Raw genomic sequence first — 12,359 nt, 5'->3', positions numbered from 1 at the left:
AGTTCTTAAATGAAAACCCCCTACTCTGTGCCAGGGTGAAGCCCATCTGCCTCTGCCACGCTTCACAGCCGACTCTCCCGCCCAAACCCGAGCCCCGGCCCTGCCTGCTGCCCCAGCCCTGCCTGCTGCCCCCTCCCCGCCCGCCCGCCCGCCTTGAGCTTACGGCGCCGCGAGCCCTGCGCGAGAAGCCAGCCGCTGAGGCAGGCCGGCCGCCGGAAGGCTGCCAGGGCGCGAGGCAGAGCCGTGTGCTCGGGCAACGACTGCTAGCCTACGGGCGAGGGGCCCGCTCCCGTGCCTCTTCGTTAGCCCGCGGCGGCACGGCAGGAGACCGCCAGCGCCGTGTCCGAGGCTGGAGCGCCTCGTTGGGACCAGGCCTCGGCAGCGTTGGAAGCCCAAAGGCCTCGTATTTCCCGTCACGACATCGCCACGACGCGATTTAACAGCGGCGCACGCAGCGGCCGCCCGCCCCTCGACGGCGCGAAGCCCCCGAGCGCGCGCAGCCGGGCCCCGCCTCGCGCCCGCCGCCCCGCTCCGCCCCGTCCCGCCGCGGCCCCGCTGCCCGGCCGCGGTGGGGGCCTCGCCGGCGGCCTGGCTCCTCCCCTCTTCCTCAGGAGCCGGGAAAGCCCCGCAACCAGCCCCTCTTCCTGCCCCCTCCCCCGGTCTCGCTCCCTCGCTCCCGGTGGGATGGGAGCCCCCGGTAATCCTCCTCCCCGGTAGCAGGCGGCGGCCCGAGTCGGTGCAAAATGCTGGGCATGTACGTGCCGGATAGGTTTGCCCTGAAGTCGTCAAAAGTGCAGGACGGGATGGGGCTCTACACGGCCCGCAGAGTCAAAAAGGTGGGTGATGGCCGGGCGAGCGGGGTGACGGCCCGGCCCGGCCCGGCCCGGCGGGGAGCGGCTGCCACGTCTCACAGGAGAGCGGGGCGGCCCCTCCGCCCCTCGCCGCCGCCGGCCCCGGCTGCCGCCCTCAGAACTTCACCTCAGCCCCGCTTTGCCGGGCTGCCTCCGCTTCCGTCCGCCCGGGCTCCCTCTCCTCAGGGGCGGCACCGCCCGCCCGCCCCCCCGCCGATGAAAGGCGGCCTCGGGCCCCGGGCCGCCGCCGCTCGGGGTGGGGAAGGGGCGCGGGGGCCTGCCGGGCCGGGCCGCCCTGCGGAGGGTTTTCTCTGTGGGTTTTTGTTTTCCCCGTTTCTTCTAACTTTGTTTGTGTTTCTGGCACTGCTGTGGGGGCAGAGCTCCTCCGGACAGGGCTGCCTCCCTCATTATCGCCTGGCTTCAGAGCGCGGTGCGGCTGCGAGGTGGAGGTGCCGGCCCGCCGGTCGCAGGCTCCGGTCGCCTCCCAACTCGCAGAGCTCGCTGAGGTGGATGATTTAATTCGTCGTTTCGGGATGGTGAAGCCGGGCCTGTGAAAGATGTGATTCAGCTGAAGTGCAGGTCTCTCACACCCCAACCGGGTCATGTCCCTTGACACCTCGTAATGGAATTGAAAGTCTCTTGATTATCCGAAATCCTAATTATAGCTATCCCGGTGCTTTGTTTGAGCAGAGAAAGGCATACCTAAAGTTATGAGCCCTGCATTAGTATACACTTCTACCTATTTTGTATGTTTTGCTTTCCACCTTTGTCCTGGTTTTGGCTCTGAGTGGGTTGGGAGGGCTGCCTCATTTTTCAGTGGTTTCATCAATAAGGTGTAGGCACCACAGGGTAGGGGTCTCTCATTTTTAAGGTGCCCCTGAGTGTTAATGGGGGGTGGAAAGGTAACAATTTTATATCACTTGGCTTAAATTGTTTTCCACTGAGGTTCTGAACTTTCATTTGAAAACTTAAGGAGTTCACGCAGGAAGGAAGATTGTATACTACTAGCATATATTAGTCCCTGGACCCTGAGTAGAGCGAGCTCTAGAGTGAAGCTCATGGAAGTCATCATCTGCCTGTCAATATCAATTCTGAATGTCAGCTCAGAGTTCAGGGTCTGAGCCCCATTCCTTTACACTGTTGTCAATTGAACTGTTAGAGCTGCATTGCTAGGAAAAATAGGGTATTTTCTTGCCTGAATTACTCCACATTGCTTTTGAACTCTCTTTAGACAGGCAAAATATATGCTGTCAGAGCTCTGCCTGCACAGCTCTGCCAGTGAGTGCATCATACGGGACATCCTAGCAAAACTGAAACGTTGCAAGTGTGGCTTGTGTCGCATGTGGAATGCAGAAGGTAAAGGCAGAGGCAGTTGTAGTAAGATCTATTTGTATTAGGAGTGTCTGGTGACATGTGTGTTACAGGCTTGTCCTTTGTTTGGCAGAGAATCTTCTGCGCTCGTAGCACAGGCATTTGTGGTATGCAAAGCCCTGATCAGAAATACGCGTCTGACAGGCAGACTTTGCTCTTTGATAGCCTGAGGAACCAGCTCTTGAGTTGATTGAAACAGGTATTTCTCCAAATGGTTGGAGACCTAAGCACTGTGTGTCACCACAGCTGTTTGGAGAAGGGTGGATGTGAAAATAGCACAGGTGATACGTTGGATATAGCCAGACTCTGTGTTACTCTTTTCCATGGAAAGAAAAATAGCATCTGAAGTGCTCTCAACATGTTCTCCTGTCCAGTAATGAGGCAGCAGTACTGCACTTCATGGCTATGATACAGAGGAGCTAATAGCTGTTAAATTAATACCTTGGAGCTTTGGGATTGGGAGGAGGTGTTAAACATGACACTTAATTGTGAAGTGAGATCTTAATGTTCTTGAGTAGCAAATACTGTACCATTTTCTCTCTATTGCTGTCACACAACTGCAGTTGTCTTAACTGAAAGTAAAACACATTTCAGATGATCTTATAATCAGAAATTGCAGTGCCAACTCTCCAAGTGCTAAGTAATCATGAAGTAGGCCTCTGAAAATTCTGCCATTAGCAAAGTTTTGGTAATAATACATTTTGAACTGCTGTTGTCTGCCATCTGCTTTTGCGCCCTAAGGCTGTGCTTTCAAGCTTTTGTCTGTAATCATAAAAGGTGGAACCTTTTTGTTTTGTTACCTTAAGAAAAGCTGAGATTCTCTTGCAATTTCTTTTTTTCAACAGCTGGCCTTTAGTTACAGCACCGGTATCATAAGGCCCTTGGTATAATCATTGGAGAGTCACTACATTTCTCAATGTTTTACTGTGACTGGAAGAAGATTAGTTACTTCTGCTTTCTTGAAAGCAACTGTTGAAAATAGCTTTTTTAACATTTGAATGTTGTGCCTTTCATATCTTGAATCATTTCTGTGGTTGACTTTAGACTGTGTTGTATGCCTCACTTTTGTTGATCAGAGAGGAAGTTAAAGTCTTAGTATGTTTTTGATCAATATATATTGACGTAGGACTGTTTATCAACTAGGACTAATAATTATATATATATATATGTGTGTGTGAAGAAAATGCTCTGAAAGGCTAAATGAATAATTACACTTATCCCCATGGACCTTTGTGTTCCAAGACATTAGGTTGTGCTGTCTCTAATTTCTGCTTTCTCTCCACATTTGAGAAGCTATAAAAAGTGATTAGGAGTCTGAATCACCTACTGTTCACATTACATTTACTTTACATTTAGAGGTAGACATGTTGCCTTTTGCTTTTGCTATTGTTTTGAGCTTCTAGAAGGTCTTAAGCATATTGCAGTAGAGGTTTATTGGTTTGGAGTAGCTGAGGTAGGAATGATGTATGGTGTTTCTTGTTTTGAGTCGGTATGCAGTATTAAGCTGTTGCTGTGCTTCATCCCAGAGGTGATGTGTGCCTCAGTGATGGGTAAAATTAACCCTGTAGGTGCTTTATAAGGTGTCTAGGGATCCCTTGGATTGCAAGAATGAAAGTATTACTGAGGTTGTGGAAGCCTCTAAAGTAGTTAAGGAAGAAATTAATGTCTTTATGCCCTCTTCAAAAGTGTTATTCTGTCACTGAAGTGAGTATGGGAAACTAACTTTCTCAGGTTCCTTACTCATTATGCCTTCAAATAATTTCTATTTTAAATTTATGGAGTTGTTTTTTCTTTTTCTTTTTATAGAACTAATCTAGATTATAGTCCAATAAGCTTCTTTTCATCTTGATAATTGCTCTGAGTAATGAGAGATTCTGCAGATATAATTATGCCCTCTCTTAGAGCTCAGCAACTGTAGTGAGCTGCTTTCCTTGTTGCACCAAAACTGCTCATTGCTTTCTAACTGAATGGGGAAAGCCAGTTCAGCCTGGCAGGAGGTTTCTGCTCCAGAAAGGGCCTACCTTATTTTTACTGAGCTAGACAGGACCATACATTTCCAGAGCAGATTTCCTCTGCCACCATCTTGGCTCTTCTTCCTCCTTAATCTAAGCAAACAATGCAATCTAAGCAAACTGCCTCCCATGTAATACCTGCATGGCCCTAGTATGTTTGCTGGGGTGGCACTCAGCATAAGCTGAGAATGTTGATGACTGCACACATATAACTGTATTGACCTATTTTCACCTTCATTGCTGATGAAGGTAAAAAAAAGGTGGAGGAAATTTTAGTTTGAGTATTAAATTCCAGGATTTGTAAAGCTGTCAGGAGAGGAACCCTGACCTCATTTGATTAGCAAAATGATGAAGGGTGGTATGGAGATCAGTGAGAAGTGAAGGAGATGAAGCCCCATAGTGCCAGTTTTTTGTATCTCTGCCTGTATTTGTGTCTTGATTACTGCTCGGGGCTCCAGTTGTTTTCTGCTGTTCTTGTCTTTTTACTTTCTGCTTTGCTGTTATTTCTAAGGGAATCTTAGTTGTGCACATTTTAAAATATTGCTCCTCAGTTCTGTTGCCTTGTTCTGCAATGCTAATTTTCTTTTCCTTTGTTTATTACCTCTTCAGGTTTAATTTTAAATACTGGGACTTTTTTTATTTGGTTGGTTATTTCTAAGAGGAATGATCCTGGAAGTTTTCCGTTCCACTTCTTCCTCTGCAGTCTACCTGTAGACAGTCTGTTAAAACTAAGCAAGACAGAGAACATGTAGGGGGCTGTTTTGGGATCATGGAATGTGCCTGGGGGAAGGGACATGTGGACAAGATCCATACTTTTATTAGCCAAAATACCGTTATTTTTAAAGAAACACCAACGTTGCTTTTAATTATATGGTTATAATCTCTAACGCTTGAAAGTATATAGAACTTTTTGATCTGAATACTGCCTAAAGGAACATAGCAGTCTGCATTCCAGTTTGTAGGGCTTGTCACTGCAAATAAGGAGAAAGCGGGGGGGAAGTTACGCCTGTGTGAGAAGAAAGCCCCATTTAAATAATTTACCCCATTGCGAGTATGATGTCTATGAAGGAAAAAACCACCGATATCCAAAACTTTTAGAAGAACATATCAGTGGATGCTTTCACAGGATGTGTTATGACTAGCAGGTGGTATAACATTTTCATTTTGTTTATGAAGTCTTGAATTAATTCATAGGCGTGCATACTCCCTACATTTTTAAACAAATCTCTCTGTCTGATCAAAACCTTAGTTATTCAATGTTTTGATTTGTGGCACTTCAAAAAGTAGTGCTGCAAATAATCTTGCGAATAAATCTAATGTAAACTTTGTGCTTGCCAAATACTTTATGTTGGAGTTGAATGTCTGTTGCAAGGTGCTTCCTGAAAACTTTATCAGATATGCAAGAAAATCGACTTGTAAATTTCTGCCTTATTTAAAATAAAGAAAAATGGTGTTTCCCAAAGGGGAAATAAGCATGTAGAGGAAAGATGTGGTTTTAAGAGATTCTCCAAGCTATGAAAAGAATGGGAATGAGCTTGAAGTTCAACCCTCAAGGATGTGCACCTTCTTGGCCTATAGTAGGATGACAAAGGAAAACTGTCCTTTTCCATTTGAAGCTGAAAGTGATACCTGTGCTAGAGTATTGTAATTTACTTGCCTCCCCCCCCCCCCCCCCACTGATTCTTTTTCTTTTATTATTTATTCCTTAGGGTGAAAAATTTGGCCCCTTTGCAGGGGAGAAGCGAACGCCGCAGGAACTGGATGAGAACACAGACTGCAGGCTCATGTGGGAAGTGAGTAATCTAGAGGGACATCATCACACCTACCAAAATATGTTGTTAGAATTAAGTGTTTACTGTTAACAAATCCCCCCCCCCCCCCCCCCCCCCCCCGCTTAAAGATACTGTAGTGAGATTTTGTACTTATTGATGCTTTTAAAATATGCTTTTTGGGTGGAGGGGGAATTAATTTATTTAAAACGATAAAGAAATAGCAAATGGTAGTTTCTAATCAATGAAGTGTGAAAAATACCAAGTCAAGCAAAACACAAAAATGTAACAACATTGTGAAAAATTATTGAAAAATGTGAAAATAAAAAAAAAGATTAAAGTAATTTGAATATGAGAAGATGATTGTAAATTACTGAGATACTGATTTATGCTGATCAACAGGTATCAGCTCATAGCTTCCGTAATATAAAACATTTCCTGCTGTGACACTTGGGCTAGGGTTTTGCACTTGCATGATCAGTGAAGTTTTTAACTTTTAGCAACTTGGTAATGCAATGTGTAGTTGTGAGATCTTCAGCAAAATAAAAACCTGGTGCTGTGGGCAGATGAACGCATAATGAGTTTCAGGGCTCTTCTAAACTTTTTTGTATGTATTAGGCAGCAGCAGTTAGTTTATACACTAGATCTTGTAATTAGGTCCTTAATCCATCCTAGTTCCTGCCATAGCTGTGTTTGCCTGTAGCAAAAACTTGAGTTTACCAGTTGAGGAGATTACACTAACTGAAAAATACTTGCAAAAACAACATTTCCAACTTGTTATAAACACCTGCTTTTCAGTGCTTCTGTTCCATCTTTGTAATCTTTCTTTTCTGCTGTAGTTATCTGAGCAGAATTCCTTTCCTTTTTTCTTCCCCCGCCCCCAGCCAAGCAGTTTCTATTGAATGCATATTTAGTCCTGTTTTGCACTGAGAAGGGGACTAATTTCGTACTTTTTCACCTTTCTGTGGTTAGAGGTGGAAGGATGACTGTTATTTTTATGTTGTGTGGCACTGTACAGAAGAAAGCTTATGTTTGACATCTGGCTTAAAGCACTATCTGTGCATTTATTACAAAATAAATATTTGTTTAAAAAACCCCAAACCTCTAGCATTAACATCGCTGAGCGGCTTATAAAGAGAGCATAGTATTGATACAGTCTTAGCAGAGCTATAAATAGATTCTGCGCACTGGAACAATGAGTGCGACAATGCTAAAAGCCCATTTCATTAAACCCAAACTCAATATAAATACAGTGAGTGGCAAAATATTCCTAGATGAGTCTTAACTCAAGTCTGTGAATCCCTGTGCCTTTGTTTTCCCCCTTCCCCTTTTCTTCTTTTTTTTTTTTTTCGTTCTTTTTTAATCTAGGGGTGTGCCCAAAATGTCCTTTCCGAGAGAGGAGGTGTGGACAGTTTGTGCCCCTCTCTCCTTTGGTTACGTACTCAGAGCAACTGGTTTCATCTTCTTTGTTCTCAGCTGAAAACAAAACAGTACAGTGTGCTTTTATTACAAATGTTTGCAGAATACACTACATGTTAATGTGCCCTGGCTTACTTGCATTTTCATGATGTTTCTGCAGGTTATTTTAAATCAATAAAATACCTGAGCTAGAACAAGGTTTTCAGAAGGGATGGTGGGTGGATTATAGCAACGAGAAGGTCTTTAAGTTCATTGGAAAGCCATATGATTTTCCAGATGCCTCATTGCTGATGATTAAATGAGATTTATCTGTTTCTGTAGGACAGAAAATAAAAGGCAAATACATGTATTTACTGATGACACTAATATGACCCCATCGACAGCAAATCAGAAAATGAGTTTTTTATGAGCTGTTCTAAAACCGTTGCATAGTATCTTACTGTAACTTTGTTTTGAGAGCCTGAAAAGATTCCCACATACCAAATTTTATGACTTCCTGAATGTTTGAACCCAAGTTGTTCAAGTTTACTGAAGCTGATCTGAACGTGAGCTTTATAATACACTTTAAATCATGCTGAGAGTGGTCTTAAGTGGAAAATAGAGACCAGGAATGCAGAAAGTAAGAAGTTGAACAGACCAAGTAGATGGTTATACCAGAGACTGTGGGAGGCAGTTACAGTAACTAGCCAAGTTTGTGCGTAGTCAGCTGTACCAAAGATATTAAATGTAATTAATTTGAAGGCTTTGGATGAAGGCACACTAAAGCCTGACCTCACAGTCTGGTGGCAGGCAAAAAAAAAAAAGTGTTTTCAGAGAGGAGACCTTTAGAAAGAAGGCTAAGTAGTATAGAGGCTTTTTATAAGTCAAATAAAAATGACCATGAGTGGAACATTTCTTTTCTTGGTATGTGATGCCTGGGATCTGAGCTTCAATTTTGTGGAATAGTTTTCTGTGCGGAAGTTTACCACATGCATTTCTAGTTGTGTAGAGTCATGGTCTGTGATGGTGGTCTGTTTTGATCAAGCTATTCCTTTTTCTCTGAGACCAGCATTGTGAGTTGGCATCTTTAAGATGTCACATCGAGACAGAATTGTACACATTATGTTTCCTTTTAGTCTTTGGGAAAACATGGAACCCAAAAGACTGTATTGGGTCCAGTGATTTTGTTAAATAAAGTTCGAAGGATGCTAGAGTTTGTGTTTAAACTAAATATAGCAGAATGCTATTAGTCTGCCTGTAACTTGCATAGTTTTGAAGAAATCAAAGGTTTACACTTGCTTGCTCAACAGATTCCAGAGGATTGGGAGCAGGTGGGGGAAGCATCCTTGATCTTGCTCTTATCTTTGTAAAGAGCTACATGCTGAAATGTTTTATTTACAAGTGATGTGAAAGGGAAAAACCCAAACCTGTTGTAACCATATAGTTAGGAGTAATAATAAAAAGCCAAGAAAATGTCCAAATGGCTTTGTGCTTTTTCTTTCTTTCTGTCAAAAAAACACTTCCCCATTATCCCCCAAACCCCATGTCATTATCTCTGACTGAATTGCATGTTGTGCTAGTTAAGCGTGCAGCTAGTTGCTGGTGATGAATTCAGAGTTTTGTCCTTCTTAGCATGCCACTAACACCTTGATTAAATACCGCTTCGTTGGTCTTGTATTAGTATACTTGGCATAGCAATTTTAAATTACGTGTATTTGCTGGAAGAGCAAGTGCTTTAAGGCAAGAACAGAATAATCTTCAGGTATTTAAGTTCACAGAAGTTTTTGCCTCTGGAGACTTGGATGGCCCTTTGCAAAGGGAAGATATCAGTTTAGTTTATTTTCTTTATTGTCCCTAACCAAGAAAGTGGCATTCATTTCACGACGATTGGATTGTGGCAAGCATATACTTTTGGTGATGACTTTGGCAAATGTTAAAACAGTAGTTTTAACTAACTGGAAAGACTTAGTCCTCCTTCAGATACTCTGACATACCATGAAGAAATGTTGGTCAGGATTGGATGGCGCATAATACGCTGTGTAATGCTGAATGTTACATATTTCAGGTTTGGTTTCTGTTTATCTGCCAAGATTATGTTTTCTTCATTGTTATATTAAAACAGAGAAGAACAGAAACACGCTGGAAATCAGTCTTTCAGTGGAAGCTAATGCTCATGTTTATTTATATGAGAAAATGAAATGAACTTATATTTCTACTACTTAACTCTCATCACTTCTGCAGTGACAATTATTTTCAGTTAAATAAGCCTGCCTGAAAACTAGTGAAAGCAATAGAAAATCTGCTGTTGGCTACAGCCAGCTTCAGAATGGAGCTTTAATGTTTAGGATTGAGGTAGGAGAAGTCAAGCACTTTAAGCTAATGGTGGTGTGTGTTTTGGGCTTGGGTGGCTTTTTTTTTTTCCTTTGATATCTTGCCTGTCAAATGTGGTTCTGGCATAGGAAGGCTTTTACATACAAGGCATTAAGTCAGATTATGTCCTGAGTTTCGTGATGAAATAAATCTTAATTTGAAGAATTCTGTGTTTGCTCTCAAGATGAATGTAATACTAGAAATCTAGTTCTTAGCAGTGTAGTCTATTTTTTTCCTGTATGAAGACTGCCTTCCCAGTCATTACTCCTCAGATAGTATTTACATTTAAAATTATTTGCTTCTAACGTTTTTGTGTGAATCTTTGTTTTCAGAAATGTGTTTGTTTTTCTCATTTCTTAGACAAATACATCTAGATGCATTTTTACACGAGTTGCATTTAAAATAACTTCTGCCACATGTAACAGTCAGACACTGATGCCTTATCTGAGCTGCAAGTTTGCATCCTAGATTTTCAATTTTGTTAAATTAATCCCCACTGGGATAGATAGGTGTCCAGAGTAGTTATTAATATTCTTACCAGTTTGTTTATTTAACTAAATTTCATTAATCAACTCTCTTAAAGCTTGATTTGGTCATCTTTATTCATGTTAAGTGTATGACTTTGTTTTGATTTTACTAACTTTTGGAACGGGCATCTTAATGATCTTCTGGTTCTGGTGGTGGTAAGAATCTGCTCCTGGAAGTGACTGAGAATGCTAGCCTCACATCGTTAGTTACGTGATTTATTTAAAATGTTAGAAAAGACATGTTGTTAGGTTGAGGTGCTAGTATTCTAATCTGAACTTGTTATAGAAGATCACACACGATTTGCTTAAGGAGATTTGGGTATCCTTTCAGTGAACATGAAGTTCAACCCTTCTTCTGAAAGCTCCACAAAATTGTTAGCAGAAGTCTAGGAATGAGCTTTCTGAACCATTCTGTCTCTGACAAGGTCAGATAATGTCATGCAGCAGCAGAAGCTTCATTAACATGAAAAGCTGTTGTTCAATATTTTGGCTGAAGAAAAATGTAACGTGCTGTCTATGTCCCCATACTTCCTAGTGAGTAAGCAAATCAACACTTGCTGCCTCAGGTTTCCTTTGCAAATGTTATTTCAATACTTTCTACAGCAATGTTAAAATGTGAGTTTCTACTCTACAGTGAGCTCTGTGAGGGAGGTCTGAAACTGAGGATGCAGAAGTATTGTATCTAGATGTTTTATACCATTAACAATAAAAATCATGTTTTCAGCTAATCAAAAAAAAATGCATTGCAGAAAACAGTACTTTTCTTTACATGATTGTTTGAATGAACATAGATTTTTAGATTTATAAATGTTTAGAAAATGGTTTCCAGAAAGCAGGCAGTGTGTTTACTGCCTTCAGCAAAGATAACCATCTGCTTATTTTCAGTGAAGTTTTTTTTTTTTCTTTTTTTCTTGCCAGGTGTGTGTGGTCGAGCATTTGCAATTCCACTCATGAGCATTTTGAAGTAGCATACATGACAACTTTGGATGTATTTTGAAAATCTGGAGATAATTTCATTGCAGCATAAAAGGCTAGCAGGTGGGGTAGTGCATGTTGTTGATGGGCATTACAAGCAGCATAGACATTTAGGCCTGTGAAGGGTTTCATATGGTAGCTTATACAATGACTAGGGGCACATTTAGTGACATGGTGTTTGTTAGTGTGACATAATTCAGTGATGTCCTGGTTGATCTTGAGGTAAAACCCCCTGTGTCGTAACAGTGAATGTCAGGCATTTCATCTTACTGTGAAGCCATTTGACTAAATTAGTTCAGTGACACCTTTTGTGCTGGTTCTCACTAAGATAATTCTTAGACATCTTGATTTCAGGTACCTCTTGTATCTGGTGCATGCTTTGGAAATGTGTATGCATTTTAGGTGTTTGATTGTAGTGAGTGACCAAATACTGAGGGTGTTGCAGTAAAATGGAAAGATACCTTGCCATGGGTTATCAGGCATGAATTTGAATGAGCCTTGTTCCAGGGTCATGCCAAAGTCTGCCTATACTTAAATATGAAACAAACTGCTACTTAATTATTTAGCCTGGGAAATCACAGGTGACTGCATGTCCAGTCACATCACTCACTGGTAATAGAAACTCCAAGTTATCTCCATTGGTTACAGAAACGACAGGAACATCTTGGTCTCAGTGGTCAAAAGGGCCTCAGCAATAAATGGGTCCTAAACCAAGATGGTCTATTTGAACTACAGCAGGCAGCCTCAAATTTTGTGGATTTACTCCTTTATTTAGAGAAAATAGGGATAAGGTCCTGTTTCCTGTTTTCAAACAAAACAAAACATTATAGTGTGACATCATCTACTGGTGGCTAGGCTTTTGAGGTCTATTTCTAGCTCTTTCACTGATTCTCCGTGTTAACCATACATATATCATACAATCCTTCTAGGTCTCTGGTGATCTAGAAGATGACTGAATCATTTATCATTTAGCAGTGGTCTCATGACTTAAGAGCATTTTTAGTTTGGTGGCCTTAGAAAAATCAATTACAAATACTTTTGTACTGGAGTTCAGGTCCTGTTAAAATATTTTTTAAATCCATTCTG

The 12,359-nt window shown here is 42.0% G+C and overlaps 1 protein-coding gene across 2 annotated transcripts in view; it reads left to right on the top strand.

The window, feature by feature from the left end:
* The first annotated feature begins 743 nt into the window (after window positions 1-743).
* PRDM5 (PR/SET domain 5) overlaps window positions 744-12,359 on the top strand; it is an 88,983-nt gene continuing 77,367 nt past the window's right edge. For both annotated transcript variants that reach the window (XM_075709500.1, XM_075709499.1), the window contains exons 1-2: window positions 744-836; window positions 5,944-6,027. In XM_075709500.1, coding sequence (XP_075565615.1) covers window positions 744-836; window positions 5,944-6,027 — 177 coding nt within the window. The remainder of the gene's footprint in view (window positions 837-5,943; window positions 6,028-12,359) is intronic.

The sequence above is a fragment of the Pelecanus crispus genome, chromosome 4, assembly GCF_030463565.1.
Source record: "Pelecanus crispus isolate bPelCri1 chromosome 4, bPelCri1.pri, whole genome shotgun sequence".
In the NCBI taxonomy this organism is placed as follows: Eukaryota; Metazoa; Chordata; class Aves; order Pelecaniformes; family Pelecanidae; genus Pelecanus; species Pelecanus crispus.
Note: the sequence above shows the minus strand (reverse complement) of the source record. Positions and strands in the feature narration are given on the sequence as shown.